We start from the raw sequence: 17,146 nt of genomic DNA, 5'->3' as shown, positions 1-17,146 counted from the left end.
TGTGGCGGGCCTCAGGGATCAGATTACTCCGTGAGGCTATGCCTGTTACTTTCCAGGGGGTCGGGACGTGGGCAGGAGCGTGCGTGGGCCCTGGGACAGGCAGGCTCTGGGTCGTCCCCAGTCCCTCCCGCATCACTTTCCCCTTCCCCCACTACACCCCCGCCGGCCCCCCACCCGCACTCCTACGTGCGCCTCTGCCCGCGGCTCCTGACTCATCGGGGGCTCCGGGTCACATGCGCCCGCCCGGCCCTATCGGCGCCTCCCCCCGCCCGCCCCCCGCCCGCCGCCGGGGAGCCGCAGTCGCTGCCGCCGCCACTCCCGCGCTCTCTGCGCCGCCACTGCCACCGCCACCGCCACCGCCGCCGCCGCCGCCGCCGCTACAGGCTGAGTCTGCAGCCCCGAGGTGAAGCCCCCGCCCGGCCCCTGCGCCCCTCCGGCCAGTCCCCCGGCCGCCGCGCCCCCGCCCAGCTCCCCTGGCCGCGCGCATCTCTCCCGCGGGCGCTGCGCACCTGCTCGTCACCAGCGCCTCCCCGGCACCCTCCTTCCCTGCCTTCCCGGGCCGCTCCTCTCGGTTTCTGGCTGTCGCCCCCTCCTCATTTGGTCACCATCCCTTCTCCACACTGGCCTGCCCCGCTTCGCCTCGGGTTCTGTGGACACTAAGTTCGGGGTCTCCCCCCGGCTGCGCATTTTTATCCTGGCACGTCCTCTTGGCTTTGCGTCTGGGGAGGTGTCTTCTCTCACCCTTCCGCAGCATCCCCGCACTTCCCTAGCTCCTTCTCTCCCACTCCTCCCCCACTTCGCCCCTCTCTGCTGCACCGGGGTTGGGAGGGCAGAATTTGTCTAGGGGCAGCTGGAGCACGGGCCCAGCCCTGCCTCTCTCCCCTGGTCTTCCCTCCTCCTCACTCCCCGCTGCAACCCCCAGAGACTGGAGGCCTTTCCCAGGACCCTCTCCCCAGACTTCTCTACTGTACATCTGTGGGGAAGAGGAGGGACACACATTTGGGAGAGAGATTGGGATCTTGGCGTGGGGGTGGGGTGTTAAGTTGGGTGGGATGAGGGCTGTGGATGAAGGGCTTCAGCTGTGCAGACTACCCATCCTCTTCTTGGCTCCAAGGAGAAGGGCAAGCCTGGCGGCCATTCCTCTTTGAGGAAGTCTGGGGGAACCCCACCACCCTGCTGCCGAAGCTGCTGAAGGGACCAGGGAACCACTGCCGGGCCCCTCCACTCTTCACTGAGGTGTCCTCCCACCTCAATGTTGGGTCCTACCCCGCCCCCTGTTGCAGTGACCTCCCCTTCCTCCCCGCATTGACCTTCTCCTTTCCCCACGGAAGGGGTGGGGAATCCCGTTCACCGCCGGCGGTGGCCCGCTCCTCCCCACCCCCACCCACTGCAGTAACCTCTTTCCCTGCCTTCCTAGCCTCTGGCCCCTCCCACTGATCTCAGGCTCCACCCCTCTAAGCCTATTACCTTTCTCCTTACTTCCCTTCCACCCAAGGAGATCCCAGCCATCATGTCGATAGAGAAGATCTGGGCCCGGGAGATCTTGGACTCCCGTGGAAACCCCACGGTGGAGGTGGATCTCTACACTGCCAGAGGTACTGAGCTAGCCTGGACCGGAACACGGTCCCCTACGGCAACCTCCACTCCCATCCCTCCCGATTTCCAGCAGGGATGGGGTGATGGGCCAGGCTCATAGCCTGGATTGTGGGGATTGGATCCTGTTGTCCAGGGGAGCCAGGATAGGCTGACCTCGGTGTTCTAGTTTAGTCTATGACACATGCCCTGCCTCCGCATGTTTGTGTGTGCACCTGTGTGTGTGCATATGGATGCATAACTTCATTTCTCTGGGTTCCTGCTGGTGCATGTGGGACCTCAGCTGGGTGGGTGAGGCGGCCCTTGCTTGTGCATCTGCTTTTGTGTGTGCATGTGTGCGCATGTGTGTGTGTTAGGAAGCAGTGTGTGTATTAGGGAGCAGTGTGTGTGTATTGGGGAGCAGTGTGTGTGTCTGTGTGTGTATTGGGGAGCAGTGTGTGTGTCTGTGTGTGTGTGTTAGGAAACTGTGTGTGTGTTAGGGAACAGTATGTGTGTCTGTGTGTGTTAGGGAACAGTGTGTGTGCCTGTGTGTGTTAGGGAACAGTGTGTGTGTCTCTGTGTGTGTGTGTGTATTAGGGAGCAGTGTGTGTGTCTCTGTGTGTGTGTGTATTGGTGAGCAGTGTGTGTGTGTGTGTATTGGGGAGCAGTGTGTATGTCTGTCTGTGTGTGTGTATTAGGGAGCAGTGTGTGTGTCTCTGTGTGCGTGCGTGTGTGCGTGTGTGTGTGTATATTGGGGAGCAGTGTGTGTGTGTGTCTGTATGTCTGTATGTTAGGGAGCAGCGTGGGGAGAGGGCTGGGTGTGGCAGGCAGGACCTTAGAGCTAGAGGGCTGAAAGGACCCCTGGCCCCTGCAGTGTTTTTCTTCCCCGCTCCTCACTCCATGTTCCTCTCCAGGTCTTTTCAGGGCCGCGGTGCCCAGTGGGGCCTCCACGGGGATCTATGAGGCCCTGGAGCTAAGGGATGGGGACAAACAGCGTTACTTAGGCAAAGGTGAAGTCTTCTCCCCCCTCACCCGGCTCTCCCACCCCTCAGCTCCATTGGCCTGCCTCACACCATTCCCAGGCCTCCTCTCGCACCCCCGCCCCTTTCCCTCTGGCCTGACCCAGCCTGGCCCCTGTGCTTCCCCAGGTGTCCTGAAGGCGGTGGATCACATCAATGCGACCATTGCGCCAGCCCTCGTCAGCTCAGTGAGGCTCGCTCTTTGCTTGGGGTGGCAGGACCGGGGCCCTGGAAGGAACCCTGGGTCGGGGAGGAGGAAGAAGAGGGAGAACTGCCCACCCCTTGGGAATCACTGTTACCAAGGGAAGGGCGGGAAGATGCCCCCTTACTGCCCTCTGCACCTGTGGGGGCTCAGGTCCCCTGACCCAGACAGGCCACTGTCACAGGAACCTGGTTGGACCCTGGCTGAATGAGAGCCTGTATGGAGGGGGGCCTGTGTCTTAGGGCCCAGCCTCCATTCTGGCCCTGGGTGATGGTGGCTCTGCTTGCAGGGTCTCTCTGTGGTGGAGCAGGAGAAGCTGGACAACCTGATGTTGGAATTGGATGGTACAGAGAACAAATGTAAGCAGGGGCTGGGAGAAAGTGGGGAGACTGAGGGTGGGGGATGTGTGGAGCAGACAGAGAACTGAAGGGGCCAGTGCTGTGGGAGCTTCCTGAGGAAGGACTTCTTTCATATTACCCCCAAAATCAGAGCAGCAGAAGTGAGTTTAACTGCAGTTGGCAGGTGTGTGTGTGTGTGTGTGTGTGTGTGTGTGTGTGTGTGTGACATTAGACAGAGGAAGAACTTCTTTGCAGCATAAAGGGGAGAGAGTTGGCATGAGATAGACTGGTCTTGGGATCTTTAGAAAAATGTGCAGCTCTCTGCCCTTTCCTGTCACCTTCTCCCTAACTCCCCTGCTATTTCAGGAGAGATGTTGTAAGACAGGAGGGAGGAGGGGGTCTCCTTTACTGGCTCCTTTGGGGAGTATAGGTGGAGGCAAGGGCTAGAAGGGGAAGAGGACATTTTTGCTTAGCGCCTTCTTCTATAATCTCTTAGCCAAGTTTGGGGCCAATGCCATCCTGGGTGTGTCCCTGGCCGTGTGTAAGGCAGGGGCAGCTGAGCGGGAATTGCCCCTATATCGCCACATTGCTCAGCTGGCTGGGAACTCAGACCTCATCCTGCCTGTGCCGGTGAGCACCGTGCCATGCTTGTACCTCTCCCAGGGGTGGGGGCAGGGGGAGCATGAAACCTTGTGAAGACTGATGGGAGGAAAGGGAATTGGGGCAGCTCAAGAGAAAGGATGGGGGCAGGAGACTCGGAGCCTGGGAAGCTGGGGGAAGTTTGGAATTTTGGGTGAACACTCCCAGGGGTGGAAAGGAAAATGCTCAGTGACTTTTCTATCCTGTGGTTCCCAGGCCTTCAATGTGATCAATGGTGGCTCTCATGCTGGGAACAAGCTGGCCATGCAGGAGTTTATGATCCTTCCAGTGGGCGCCGAGAGCTTCCGTGATGCCATGCGACTTGGGGCGGAGGTCTACCACACGCTCAAGGGGGTCATCAAGGACAAGTATGGCAAGGATGCCACCAATGTGGGAGATGAAGGTGGCTTTGCCCCCAATATCCTGGAGAACAGTGAAGGTGAGACCAGGAGACCCACTCCCAGCTCTGACTTCACCCTGTGCCACTGGGAAGGGCCACATACTTCACCAAGTCCTAAGGAGTATGGGTGGATGGTCCTTGATTCCTGCTAGCTCTAAGGGGTGCCAGTTCTTGGAGTGGGCTCCAGAGGGCCTGCCAAATTCACATGCAGGCCTAGGAGAACAGTCCTCACCTGCCCAGTCAGGTTTGTTAGCAACTATAAGTTCTCAGTGGAGCACCTGGGAGTGCTGGAAGGAGGTCTAGGTCACCTGTGGGATCCACCCTAGCCTTTAACTCCATAGGGTTCTCAGATTGATGAGATACACCAGACTCCAGGTAATCTATTCCAAATCTATCCCATTCTCATCCCAACTTCTTAGGCCTTGAGGATCCCTAACTTTTCTCTGCCCTGGGAGAAATGGTATAGTAAACAGAAATAATACCTATAGTGGCTAAGAGTTAAAGTTCTGAAGCCAGACTACCTGCATTTGAACCTTGACTTGAAGACTTGCTGGTGGTCTTAATTATTTTGTTCGTGCTTCATCTTTCTTATCTGTAACATGGGAACACTAATAACGGTATCTACTTCATAGCCATCCCTGTGAGGATTAAATGAGATCAAATATGTGAAGTGCTTAGGTGACATAGTTAGCCCTCAATAAATGACAGCTATTAAAAAAAACACTGTTATTAACAGAAGTCCATTCCTCTGCCTTCCTAGAAGATGCCTGCTCTTCCTAGACCTGGGGATAACTCTAACAAGAACCTTAGCAAGTCCTCTATCACTGCCCTTAAGTTCTTCCTTTCCCTCATTCCTCCTTGCCTGCCTTCCTGCTAACAGTCTCACTGTGTTTCATCCCCAGCCTTGGAGCTGGTGAAGGAAGCCATTGACAAGGCTGGCTACACGGAAAAGATTGTCATTGGCATGGATGTTGCTGCCTCAGAGTTTTATCGTGATGGCAAATATGACTTGGACTTCAAGTCTCCTGCTGACCCTTCCCGATACATCACTGGGGACCAGCTGGGGTCCCTCTACCAGGATTTTGTCAGGGACTATCCTGGTGAGAGCAAGGCAGGGTGTGGGAGAGAGGGCAGGGGACAGGCAGGGATGTGTTGGGGCAACTCTGGACCTTATAGGGTGCTGACTCAGGTGCCAGGTGGAGAAGAACCTGAGAACCAGGGATGGGGTGAATAAGTCTCCTGCAGAGCCTGGGCTTTGTATGTAGTGTCAGTGCAGGTATCTGTGATGAATCTGTTCCATCTGCTTCGGGTCCTGATTAAAGTCATGTGCTCTGAAGCTACTGGGATCATGGAGAGGGACCAGGGATGGTGAGGTGACTGGACCTGGCAGGGAACAAGCACATTTCAGTATTTTTTTTTAATCCTCACCCGAGGATATTATTTCTTTTGCTTTTAGAGAGAGTGGAAGGAAAAGAGAGAGAGAGGAACATTGATGTGAGAAAGACATATTGATTGGTTGCCTCCCAAATGCGCCCCAACCAGGGCAGGGAATTGAGCCTAAAACCAAGGTACGTGCCCTTGGCTGGAATCGAACTCGGGACCCTTCAGTCTGAGGGCCGACGTTTTAACCACTGAGCCAAACCGGCCAGGGCTCACTTCAGTATTTTTGATGGATAAAATTGTGGATGCTGAATGGAGCTGAAAGTGATGTGTGAATAGAACAGAAGGATGATGAGGAACTGAATTATCCTTCAGGTCTACCAAGAGCTTTAGCTATAAATTTTAGAATGAAGGATTTTGATTAGTAATGAGAAAGGGCTTCCTGGTAGTGAAAATATGAAAATGCAGATAGGTTGTGAGAAAGATTCTGAATCCTTGTGTTTTGAAAGGTTTATGAATGAATCAAGGTAATCAGGTAGGGCAGGTTTATTTGAGGACAGGGGAAGCATGGATGAGCAGGCTCAGCCAGAGGATCTGGCTATTTCAGGGAATCAAAGGGTGGGTGGGTGTTCCTGTCTCGTGCAGAGCCCCAGGAATGATCAACAGTCCCTTTACCACTTTCCCCACAGTGGTCTCCATTGAGGACCCCTTTGACCAGGATGATTGGGCTGCCTGGTCAAAGTTCACAGCCAATGTAGGAATACAGATTGTGGGCGATGACCTGACAGTGACCAACCCAAAGCGTATCGAGCGGGCAGTGGAAGAAAAGGCCTGCAACTGTCTGCTGCTCAAGGTCAACCAGATCGGTTCAGTCACCGAAGCCATCCAAGCGTGAGTGCCTCCTGGTTCTCTCCTGCTCATCCCCTGTTTCTCAGGACCAGTCTTGCAAGGGCTCTAAGCCTAATTCTGTCCACAGATGCTGAAGAGAGCAGGGAACCTGGAGTCACCTTCGTAGCCCTCAGTTCTGCTCCCTCCATCACTGATTCTCTGATCCCCTCCCAGACAGCTTCCCTCCAGATGTTTTTTAACATAGACCAATGTTGGGGCTGGGAAGAGAGTACCCAGCGTAAGGGGCTGGGGGTCAGTCCTGGTGTATGGATATAGGTGCAAGCTGGCCCAGGAGAATGGCTGGGGGGTCATGGTGAGTCATCGCTCAGGAGAGACTGAGGACACCTTCATCGCGGACCTGGTGGTGGGGCTGTGCACAGGCCAGGTGAGTGCAAGGGAGATCTTTGTTCCATTGGTGGGTTCTAGGCTCAGGTGGATCTCTCCTTCCAGGTGTTTGAGGGTGTCGGGAATTTCAAGGGAGTGGAAGTTTTCTTTCAAGAAATGAAGGGGCAGCCACTGAGCTGCTTATCTTTCCTGATGTTTCAGATCAAGACTGGTGCCCCGTGCCGTTCTGAGCGTCTGGCTAAGTACAACCAGCTGATGAGGTGAGGGAACCTGGGGAATGGGAGCCTAGGGCTCAGGGTTAAAAGCTCTGTTTGCCCACCATTCCATCTCCAGTGCCCAGAGCCTGGAGAACAGTGGATATCCAGCAAATAATTGGTTTTGAAAGATGGGTTGACTGATGGTCTGATGGATGGATCCCATAGGTCACATGGGAGAGCCAGGGAATACCCACACTTGGGCCAGGACACAGGAGCAGGTGGTGTGAGAGGCTTGGAGACTGAGGGCCTCCTGGAAAGAGAAGCAGGATCCTCTTGCTTCTCTGATGTTTCCTTTTTGGCTCATCTCTCTCAGAATTGAGGAAGAGCTGGGGGACGAAGCTCGCTTCGCCGGACACAATTTCCGCAATCCCAGCGTGCTGTGATCCTACTTGCCTGGAGACCTGGACCCCCTCCTATCCTCTTGGAATCCCTTCCTGTCCTACTCTGTGACATTTCACCCCAGACACCCCAGCTGACCTACTGCGCTGCTCCTGGGCTTGTCCCACCCCTGCTGTCTCTGCTCTCCCCCTCTCGGTCCCACATCCTTCACTTCTCCTTCCTTCCTATTTTCTGTCCTCAAAAGACTGGCCACAGGACTGAGGATTATAGGGTGTCCATGGAAGAATGATCAGGGTCTGTGACAGGAGCATCAGGGTTGGTTGTTGAGGTGTTTAGGGAGGGGTCATGTGTCACTTGTGCTGGTTCCATGTCTTTTCTATGTTGCATATGAGCCAGGCACTGCATGGTGCTAAGGTGGAGGGAGGTGCTGGCTGCTGGTCATGTCTGGCCTAAGGTTTTAGTGTGTTATATTTATTTATTTATTTTTCATTCATCCTGTTGATTAATTAATCATTTCCCCATAACTCCATGGTCAAAAACTAGCCTGACTGGAGGGGACTATGTATTTCACATGGCTGTACATTCCAAGATGGCCTGGGATGGGAAGTCTTGCTGGAATGCTAAGGGGAGCAGAAAAGTTCTTGCTGGCAGTTCCTTCGTGTGTAACAACCCTTCACTGAAACCTGGCTGGGGCCAGAGATGGGGCTGTGCGCCTGGGGACTCTTCCCTGTAACTCTCTTCCCAGCCCTACTTTCCCTGTTCTTCCTCTAGCTGCACCAGAGCAGTGTCTCACTCCCGAGTGCCATGTTCCACAGTCACCACCACCTCTGACATTGAAATACCATTAAAGTCCGATTCACAGTGCATTTTTGTGTCTGAGGAGTCTCACTGTAGTCCATATGAGGGGGGAGAAGATGGAGTACTGGGAAGGAAGTTGGTGAAACCAGATTGCAGAGCTGGGGAGGGCATAAGAAGAGGAAGACAAATAGAACAAATATGGCCAACATGATGACATTGCCTACTCTACCCTACCCTACCCAGGTGAGGTCCATGTTGCCCCTGCCTTCTCAGCAGCAAGCTTGGCCTCAGGACCCAGGTGAAATCAGGGTTCTTAATCTGGTGCAAGAATTCCTAAAATTATCAAAAATATTGTGTGTATGTGCATTTTGGGGGAAAGGTGTCCAAAGTGTTCAAATTCCCAAAGGGCCTTGACCAAAGAAGGGATTAAATCTGTGAACTAGAGCAGCTCTCATACTGGGCCTCTTGGAAACAAAATCCTGGCTGTTTCTGGGAATAGCATTGCATGGCCATCACTCCCTGCAAGGTGGGGAACCAGGGAGGGAAGAAGGGTACCAGGGAGTGTAGTGGAGGGCCTGAGGAAAAAGGTCTCCAGTAAACTGAAGATTCAGGACCTGAAGTGCTCAACAGGTTCCCCTCCCCCCTAGTTGGGTCAGCCTGTGAGCAGGGTGCCAGTGTGGCTGGAGACACACTACAACTCTTCAGCTCCTGTGGAGCCCCAGCATTGAGATGGGAACCCAGGACCCACCCAGGGAGAGCACCCCAATCAGTGCTTTGGACACTAAGGGCTGTGGAAAGCTGTGGCCACTAGAGGGAGGCAAGGTTCTGCGGGACACTGTACTGGAGCCTGGCTAAAGGTGGTGGGTGGGGGGAATTTCAAGGTTGTACCCTCTGTGGGCCTCCCACTCTGATTCTACTCTGAGTTATGGTCCTGGGCTCCCTCTGCCATCCTGCCTAGCTCCAGGACAAGAAGATTCCAGTTCTGCATGGGCAGAACCCGTTTCTTTGCCCTTCCCTTCCTGTGTCCCTGACAACCTCCATTTTCAGTTCAAAGAACTTGCACCCTCTCCTTGGTGCCTCTTCATTTCAGTGCGGGCGTCTCATCTTTCCCTTCTCTCCTGTGTCTCCTGGCACCTTTTCTGTTTCCCTTGGGGCACACTGTACTTTTCTTTGTGCCTCTTGGTTTTCTCAGGTGTATTATATTCATTTTTCTTTAGTAACTCCTGGACTGACCAGGTCTATTCTGGTTGGAGCCACATTTCCCAACCTCCACCCTTTCCTCCCTCCTTACTAAGTCACCTTCTCTGGCAGCCATGGCCCCCACCCCCACCCAGGTACTGGGTGGATTGAGTTACAGCTAGCTGTGCCTGGGCTTCCCAGGCCCTTCTCTCCACTTTCCCTTTGTGCTGTTGCCTGGAGACCAGTGGGTCATGGGGGGCTGGGACCAGAGAGGGAGTTGAGGTGAGGGGTGGTGGTGGTGTGTGTGATGCTCCCTGAAGCTGAATTGTGAGCTTGGCCCTCAAGTAGGGGAGGAATTGGAGGGGGTAGGCCCTGGCTATTCTTCCCCCATCTTCTGTTCCTACCTATGCCTAAATTTTTCTTTTAGGTTCAGATATGTCACCATTCTAATTCATCCCTTCGTGGTTAAAAAAATGAGGGTGAAGAACTAAGCCTGGAAGGGAGTTGGAAGGGGCTGATGCCTGGGCCAGGGCCCAGCGGGAGACTAAACTGAGAAGTGCCGAGAGAGGAAATGCAATAGGGAGGGGGATGGGGGGGGGAGGAGTCTTGGAGCAAAGTTGGGAGGTGGGGAGGAACAGGAGCTATTCTAGGGTACTGGGAGGGGGGCAGAACATTGAGGGGTGGGGGGAGATAGGGAGCTGGCTTGGTCTCTTGAAGGCCCAAGGGATTAGGAAGGTGGGCACATGGTGGTAAAGTGTCAACTAATTCAAGAGACAAAAGAGTGGGGGTAAGCCCTGGCTATTCTTTCTAGGCCAAGGAAGCCTCTTTTTCAGGGTCCCCAGTGCTTTAGATTCTGGTTAGAGCTTTTGGGTATTCCTAGAACTTGGCTGAGCCTGGCCCAAGGAAATATGAGGCAAAATCTACTGAGTTGCTACAGAGCAATATCCATCCTTCCCAGAAGGCTGGTGGGATCCTGCCATTCAGGGCCCACCCTTGGCCTCTAGCTGTCCTGGCCTCACACATACCCTACCCCACTCCAAACATGGAGAGCTATTGAGGGCTCCAAATCCAGACTCCAGCCCCAGCTCTTCCTGTTTCCCAGCCTGCCTCCTTCCCATTCTCCGGCCTTCCCAAACTCAGCTGCCAAAAACCAACCAGTGTCTTGGTGTCCTTTGTCCTGAGAAATGTTGCTGCTTGGTGTGGGGCCAGACAGCCAGACCAGAAGAAGACACTGGTGGTGGACTGCTGGGGATGCTGCTGGCTTCAAGGCTGAAGGCTGGGAATGGCTGGCAGCCTGACAGTGGCAGAGGCTGCCTGGAGAGCAGTGTGGGAGAAGAAAGAGCCTTCAGCCTGTGGTGGGGGTTGTCTCCATATTAGAATGATTGGGATTGGGGAACCAGGGCACCTAGGGATTTGGCTCAATTTTGAGCCTAATCCCTTCTCCACCCCTTCCTTGGGGCCCAAAGTACCATCAGTGATGACTTCAATGGAGACACCACCAGAGGGCCTGAGAATGGTGCTGCACTCCTATGAATTAATCTCTTCCCTACACCAGCGCTTGCCCTCCCCCATTTCTATCACTTCCTTTCCCTGCTTTCCTCTTGTCTTCTGCATCATTGACGTTCCCTCTTCCATACTGCCACCAAAGGCCTTGTTTATCTTGTATCTTCTTTACCTACCCCTACCCCCCTCCACACCTACTCCATTCAGTCTACCTTGTTTTGCCAGTTGAAATCCTCCTCAGCTCTCCTGGAAACCCCCACCCCCAGAACCCAGCCATCCCTGTGTCTTTCACCCTCCTTTCCTACCCAGCACCCCAGCACCCCATGCATCTGGCCCCTCCTGTCATTTCTTCTTAAGGTTCCTCATGCTTTCCTTTCTTCAAGCTGACATCTTTGAACTTGTCTCTCTCTTCATCACCCCAAATTCTTATATTTCCTATTCTTTTCCCAACACCGGTCACCCCCAAACTCTACTCTCTTCCAGAAACCCCATCCTCATATACATCTCCATTTAAAAAAATTTCTTCCCCTCCTTATGGCCCCAAACTTCCATTCCATTCTCTCTCATAATAGCCTCCCCAACCTTCCCCCTACATGTCTGCCTCAGCTGCTGTCACCCCAAGCTTCTTTCTTCGTGTCACACACCTCATTGCCCCGAAAGCCCCCATGTAGCTCCATCTTTCCAATCACACCCCATTACCCCAATCTCTGCCTCATACCCACAACCTCCCACCCACCTCTGCCACAAACCCCTCTGCCCCCAAACTTCTGCTCCCCCCTATATCTACCCTTACAACCCACAGCCCCTCCCTACCTAGCCTCTCCAGCGCCAAGGCCCGCGGGCTCCCCACATTCCGCCTAGGCGAACCCCTCCCCTCGCCCTGGGCCCCCTCGGCCTCGGTCTCGGCCAACTCGCTCAGCGCCTCCCCCTCTCCGATCCCCACCCTCCCCCTCGCCGCCCGCCCGGCGCTCCCTCCCTCGCGTCTCCCTCCTGGCCCCTCTCTCCCAGTTCCTCCGCGCTCCCTCCTTCTCCCTCTTCCTCTCCTCTCCCATCCCCCTCTCCCGAGCTCCCTCCCTTCGCCCGCGGCTTTCCTGTGCTAGTCGCCGGACGCGCCGCCCAGCTCGCCCGCAGCCCCGCGTCGGGCCGGGGCCAGGGGCCAGGACCCATTTTGGGGGGACCGCTGGCCTCGGGGAGGGGTTAGGAGGGGGCGAGGGAGAAGACCGCCCGGGAAGGGGCGGGGGCCGCGGGCGGAGGCCTCCTAGGGGGCCCGGGATAGCGCGAGTGCGGGCCGCGCGGGTCGGCGCGGGCGGTGGGCGAGAGCCAGCGGGGCTGAGCCGCGCGGAGAGCCGGCGGGGCGGCGGGGGCGGCGGGGCGAGCGGAGCGGCCGGCCGGCGGGGCGGCGGGGGCGCGCGGGGCGGCGGGGGCGGGCGGCGCGGCGCGGGCATTCCGGGCGGCCGCGGGGAGGCGGCGGGCCTGGGGAGGGGCTGAGCGAGAGCTGGGGTCGGGATTTGCTCCGGGGCCGGCGAGCGATCGGGGCCAGGTGGGGAAGAAAAGGGGGATGGGGGCCGCCCTCGGAGAGGGTCGGGGCCGCCGCCGCCTTCGTTGCGGCGGCGACTGAAGCGGGAAGAGCAGAGGGGGGCGGGGGAGCGGCCGCCGCCGCCCCCCGGAGGCGCCGGAGCCCCGAATCCGGCTCGGAGCCAGCCAGCCGTCCCGAGCTACAAGCAGGTAAGGTCTGCAGCCACCCGGCCTCGGGCACGCCCGGGTTCGGGCCCGCGGCTCCCCACCCCCATCCCTCCCAGTTCTCCCTCCCGCCGCCGCCGCCTCCATTTGTTATTTTTCTGATCGGGTGCCCCCACTGAGAGCACTGACTGGCCTGAGGTTGGGGGTCCGAGTGGGGCCGGTTCCCCGAGGAGGGAAGGGGGCCAGGCACCCGGAGGATCGGGCAGGTGGGGGGAGGTGGTAAGGTCTCAGGAGGAGGGCTAATGGGGCAAAGGGGGTAGCCAGGACCCCCGGACCAAAAGAGGAATTCGGAGGTGGAGGGTTGGCGGGGGGGGGGGAACGGGGGACGCCTGTGAGGGGGCTTTGGGGCGAAGGCAAAAAGGATTGGAGAGATGGCAGCGAGGTGGGGCATAAGGAGGGTATCCAGGAAAAGCCCCCAAGGCCCAGAACCCGGGTTTCAGAGCCCGGGCTTGGAGATGGTAGATATGCAAGGGAAGTGGGAACTGGGGAAGGGGTGTGGTAGCTGGAAAGAGGGGTGGTGGCTGATGAGGGAGGAGAAGGGAACCTGGGGAAAGGGCCAAGGAGGGGTACACCTTTGAGAAGACCCCGAGGTGTTTCTGGGTGGAATTGGGGAGGCAGTACCTTTGTGATTCAATTTTCATTCTCCTACTTCAGGGGAAGTTCTTTTTTTTTTTCTCCCAGTTTCAGACATAGTTACTTCTTGGCGAGGAGCACACTGGGGTCCAGTAGTGTGGGTCATCCTAAAACTGATGGAGGGAGGAGCACTGACGGGAGAGTGAGGGAGAAAGGGTTTCTGGGAGGGTGGAAACAGAGAATTGGGCCATTTTGTAGGCACTTCAGATAAGTTGTCACCTCCACCTTCAAATCCTTAGAGCATTCCACTGCCCCTCTAGCTGTGGGTTTCCGGGGTGGGGGTGGGTGGGGTGGGGTGGGTGGGTGGGGATGGGGTGGGTGGGTGTCTTTATTACTATTGGAGCTAAAAGATTTTCCCTTTGTGCATGGGTTTATTTCTACTGGGGTAGGTATTCTTAAGCTCTCTTCCCTAAGGGTACTATAGGAGAGTAGGAGTCGCTTTGGCAACTGGAGGGGGAGTGGCTGGCAGATGGACCCCTGGGATGGACTCTTGAGGGGGTTCTACCATTTCGTTGCCATGGCAGTGATCCAGTGGGATGTCCAGTAGGTGGGGGTTCAGCATGTTGATTGGACTTCAGCCTTTGGCTATGTCCTTGGGACCATTGTCTGGGTTCTAGAGAATGTTTCTAGTGTTGCTAATGGATGGGTTTTCCAGGGGGTCCACCCCCTTCCATCTAGCAATCTTTTGGACACAGGTAGATATGTTACTTGGCAGTCCTGATGTTTCTCCAAGTCCCTCCCCCTAGCCATGGTGGGAGCATGGAAATGCTCTGTTTGTTATACCATTTTTTGGTAATTCTTTCTCTTATGTATAGGGATTTTTTGTATGCAGTAGTTTTTTTTTTTTTGCCTCTTTGCACTTACTGATATTCTTCCATTTTCCTAAACTTGAGTCTCCCTTCCCCAACCAGCCTTTTCTTCTTTTGACACAATGACCCCTCCTTTCCTCAGCTAACCTTCGACCTATTTCCCTGACCTTGTAGGAATGGCTGGGTTTTCGACACCCATCTCAGGTGAGGGTGGCCCAGGGGAGAGGGCTATGGAACAGCCTGGTGCAGTGGAATACTTTGGAACTGGAGCCAGGAGACCTGGGTCTAGTCCTAGCTGTACTTCTGTGACCTTGGGCAAGTCACTTCTGTTTCTTTGAGCCCTGGCTTCATTTTAAGTTGAAGGGGTTATATAGATAAGATGATTTCTGAGGCCTCTCTGACAATCCTGAATTCTCTGAAGGCTTAAGCCAGTGCATTGTTACCTGCTGGTTTGGGCTGCATTGTTACCTAGCAGTCACTTTGGACTGGTTTGTTATTCTGGCAGATCTGGAATGATGATGGGGGTTGGGCCAGTTATCCTGAAATTCACTCTGCAAGTCCTTCCCAGAAAACCCTTGTGCGGCTATTGTATTCCCTCTGACATCCTTCTCACATACCTCCCTTAATTTATTTTTCTGTTCTTAGAGACTCTTTCCCTATTTCTCACTTTTCCACTTCCCCAGTCTGATCTTTATCATTTTCCTTTTGCAGTAAGGCATTGAAGGTGAATGAGCTTAGTGTGTTGCCAGATACATAGTAGGTGCTCTATGTTAGTTATAGTGACTGGCTACTAGGGCAAGATGGAGTGTAGTTTAGCTTGCTGGTGCTAAAACATGCCCCTGGGTCAGACACATAAATACAACCCTAACTTCTTCTCTCCTCCTGCCCCTCCTTACCCCAGGATTACCTACCTTTTAATGACTGCTTTTGTCCTTCAAGGCTACTCATTGCTTATTTTAATCAGATTTCAGCTGATTTTTAAAGTTGAGGTATGGGGAGGGGCACACTGGGATTGCGCAGGTACATTCCTGCATTTCTCTGACCTTTTGGATTCTGAGCTCTAATTGACTTGGTGAGCAGGTTCTGTGATGGGAAGGAGAGATAGGCACTCTCCTAAGAGGGGCTTGCAAAGACATACCAGTCACAAGTAGTCATCATAGTCATCCTTGTGCTTTTGTTAAGATTGTTTTCCCCTTTTGTTATTTGGGTTTTATTCTTTGGATTTTTTTTTTTTTTTTTTTTTGGTTGACAGTATTTTAAGATCAACCTATACAACAAAAATGTGCTAATAGTTACAGTTCAAAAAAAGTGGCTGGTTTACTGGGCAGAGCATCAGTTGTACGTTCAGAAGACCTGGAGCTCTGTTCCAGCTATTTTGTTACTCTAAGTAAATTCTTATTAAGTTTCCTGGAAAGGTTAGGCTCACCCCTCCCTACCTGCCTCAGTATGGTTCAGTGGAGGTGAGTGAGAAGTAATTACTTTGTATTCCTTGGGGAAAATGTGATCTAGAATGTGGAAATGCCATTTACCTAGCCAGGCCTAATAACTCAGAACTGGCAGGTAAGCTTACTCTGTTCCCACTGAGGCCAGCAGCACTTTATCCAAGAAGACCAACGTTAGTGGGTTTAAAGGTCAAGAATGAGAACAGAGCCTGGCCAGCATGGCTCAGGGGCTGAGCATCGACCTAGGATCCAGGAGATCAAGGTTTGATTCCTAGTCAGGGCACATGCCCGGGTTGTGGGCTTGATCCCCAGTAGGGGGCGTTCAAGAGGCAGCTGATCAATGAACTCTCATCATTGACATTTCTATATCTCTCTCTCCCTTCCTCTCTCTGAAATCAATAAAGACATATTAAAAAAAAAAAAAAAGAACAAGAACAGAACACCCATCTGTACATGACATCAGTGGGGGATATAGAAAGGAATAAAATAGTAACAAGGTAACATTCTTGCTCTCAAAAGATCATGTGATCAGCATGGAAAGACATGACACTTAGCACGAAATACAAACCAGTGCAAATAAAAATAGCTAACTATATAGATATAGATATCAACATTGGTATAGATAGACTATGAGGAGTTGTGTGTCCCCATCTTAGCCAAGTGAGAGGATAGGCTCACAAATTTGTATTGGGTGCTCACTGATAGTCACTGATTTGGTTGGTAAAGTGAAAGTCCTGCCTTTTCCTCTAGTCTTTGGGAACCCAAGCACTAAAGAGGGGGTTCTTCATGAGGCTCTCAAAAACGAAGTTCTACACTTTGGGGATACCTAGGTTTGCTCTTGAGATTGGTAGGGTTTCATGCTTTTGCATTGTAGAACAGGTCATTCTTCTACTCACTTAAAAAGATTCTTTTCATCATCTCTCGGGTTGATTTAGGTCTTCTGAGGATTATCTCATCAACCTCTGACGAGAATATAGCAAAGTATAGAAGAGAGAACATGGGCTTTGAAGTCAGGGAGAGGTGGGCTTGATTCTGGTGCTGTCACTGGTTCCTCTGTATTCATCACATGAAGTTGGCAAGTCAGAATCACAATCTTTGTGCCTTAGTTTCCTCACCTATATAATGGAAATAAGAACACCTACTTTTCAGGGTTGGTTGTAAATATTAAATTATGTATGCAAGGGCTTGACATAAAGAGGATGCTCTTTAATAAGTTAATACTTTAGCTATGTTTCTTGATGTTCTTTTGTAAGGCTCTGTGGAGTTTGTATGTGCACAAATATTTTCTAGGGAGCATGAAGGGTAAAATAGTGTCATCTCCTGAATTGGGGCTCACACAGATACATCTGAGTTTTATCACCTTCCCCAGAGGTGAAAGAGATGATACTGTAAACAGAGTCTCCCTCACTTGTAGGTAGCGGGATAGTCCATGGAGCCAGTAAGTCAGTGATGTGTTGTGGGGCCTGTACTTCTTCACTGAAAGGCCTAGGGCTAGGCCACTTCTCAGCCCCTTGACAAACACAGGGGTAACCCCCTTAGACTCTATTCCCTGATTTGGAGACTTTAATGGTCTTTTTCTAACAGGCTTCACTGAAAACATCCTGCAAGTTCCAGGTGCTTACACTGGAAACTTGGAGATCCTGCTTCCCACTTCCCAGGCCAC

At 53.7% G+C, this 17,146-nt stretch overlaps 1 protein-coding gene across 2 annotated transcripts; it reads left to right on the top strand.

Annotated features, from left to right (window-relative positions):
- Positions 1-12: 12 nt before the first annotated feature.
- ENO2 (enolase 2) lies at positions 13-8,243 on the top strand. Of its 2 annotated transcripts, XM_081127057.1 has the most exons (13): positions 13-403; positions 1,115-1,236; positions 1,496-1,595; positions 2,487-2,582; positions 2,721-2,779; positions 3,083-3,152; positions 3,628-3,761; positions 3,987-4,209; positions 5,073-5,270; positions 6,240-6,441; positions 6,715-6,823; positions 6,985-7,043; positions 7,354-8,243. In XM_081127057.1, the coding sequence occupies exons 3-13, from the start codon at positions 1,511-1,513 to the stop codon at positions 7,421-7,423; spliced, it is 1,305 nt and encodes a 434-aa protein (XP_080983183.1). In that variant the 5' UTR covers positions 13-403; positions 1,115-1,236; positions 1,496-1,510; the 3' UTR covers positions 7,424-8,243. The 2 variants fall into 2 exon arrangements, with proteins under 2 accessions (XP_080983183.1, XP_080983182.1); XM_081127056.1 differs by lacking the exon at positions 1,115-1,236 and having other exon boundaries at positions 93-403.
- The last annotated feature ends 8,903 nt before the right edge of the window (positions 8,244-17,146 follow it).

The sequence above is a fragment of the Miniopterus schreibersii genome (assembly GCF_964146895.1).
Source record: "Miniopterus schreibersii genome assembly, chromosome: 2".
NCBI classification, from domain to species: domain Eukaryota; kingdom Metazoa; phylum Chordata; class Mammalia; order Chiroptera; family Miniopteridae; genus Miniopterus; species Miniopterus schreibersii.
This window is presented reverse-complemented; position numbering and strand designations above follow the sequence as displayed.

Bases quoted from the DNA above. Each gene is read 5' to 3' on its own strand.
- ENO2 (XM_081127057.1), top strand. From the start codon at position 1,511: ATGTCGATAGAGAAGATCTGGGCCCGGGAGATCTTGGACTCCCGTGGA. The intron at 1,596-2,486 runs GTACTGAGCTAG...GTTCCTCTCCAG, and splicing joins GGATCTCTACACTGCCAGAG to GTCTTTTCAGGGCCGCGGTG. The intron at 3,153-3,627 runs GTAAGCAGGGGC...ATAATCTCTTAG, and splicing joins GGATGGTACAGAGAACAAAT to CCAAGTTTGGGGCCAATGCC.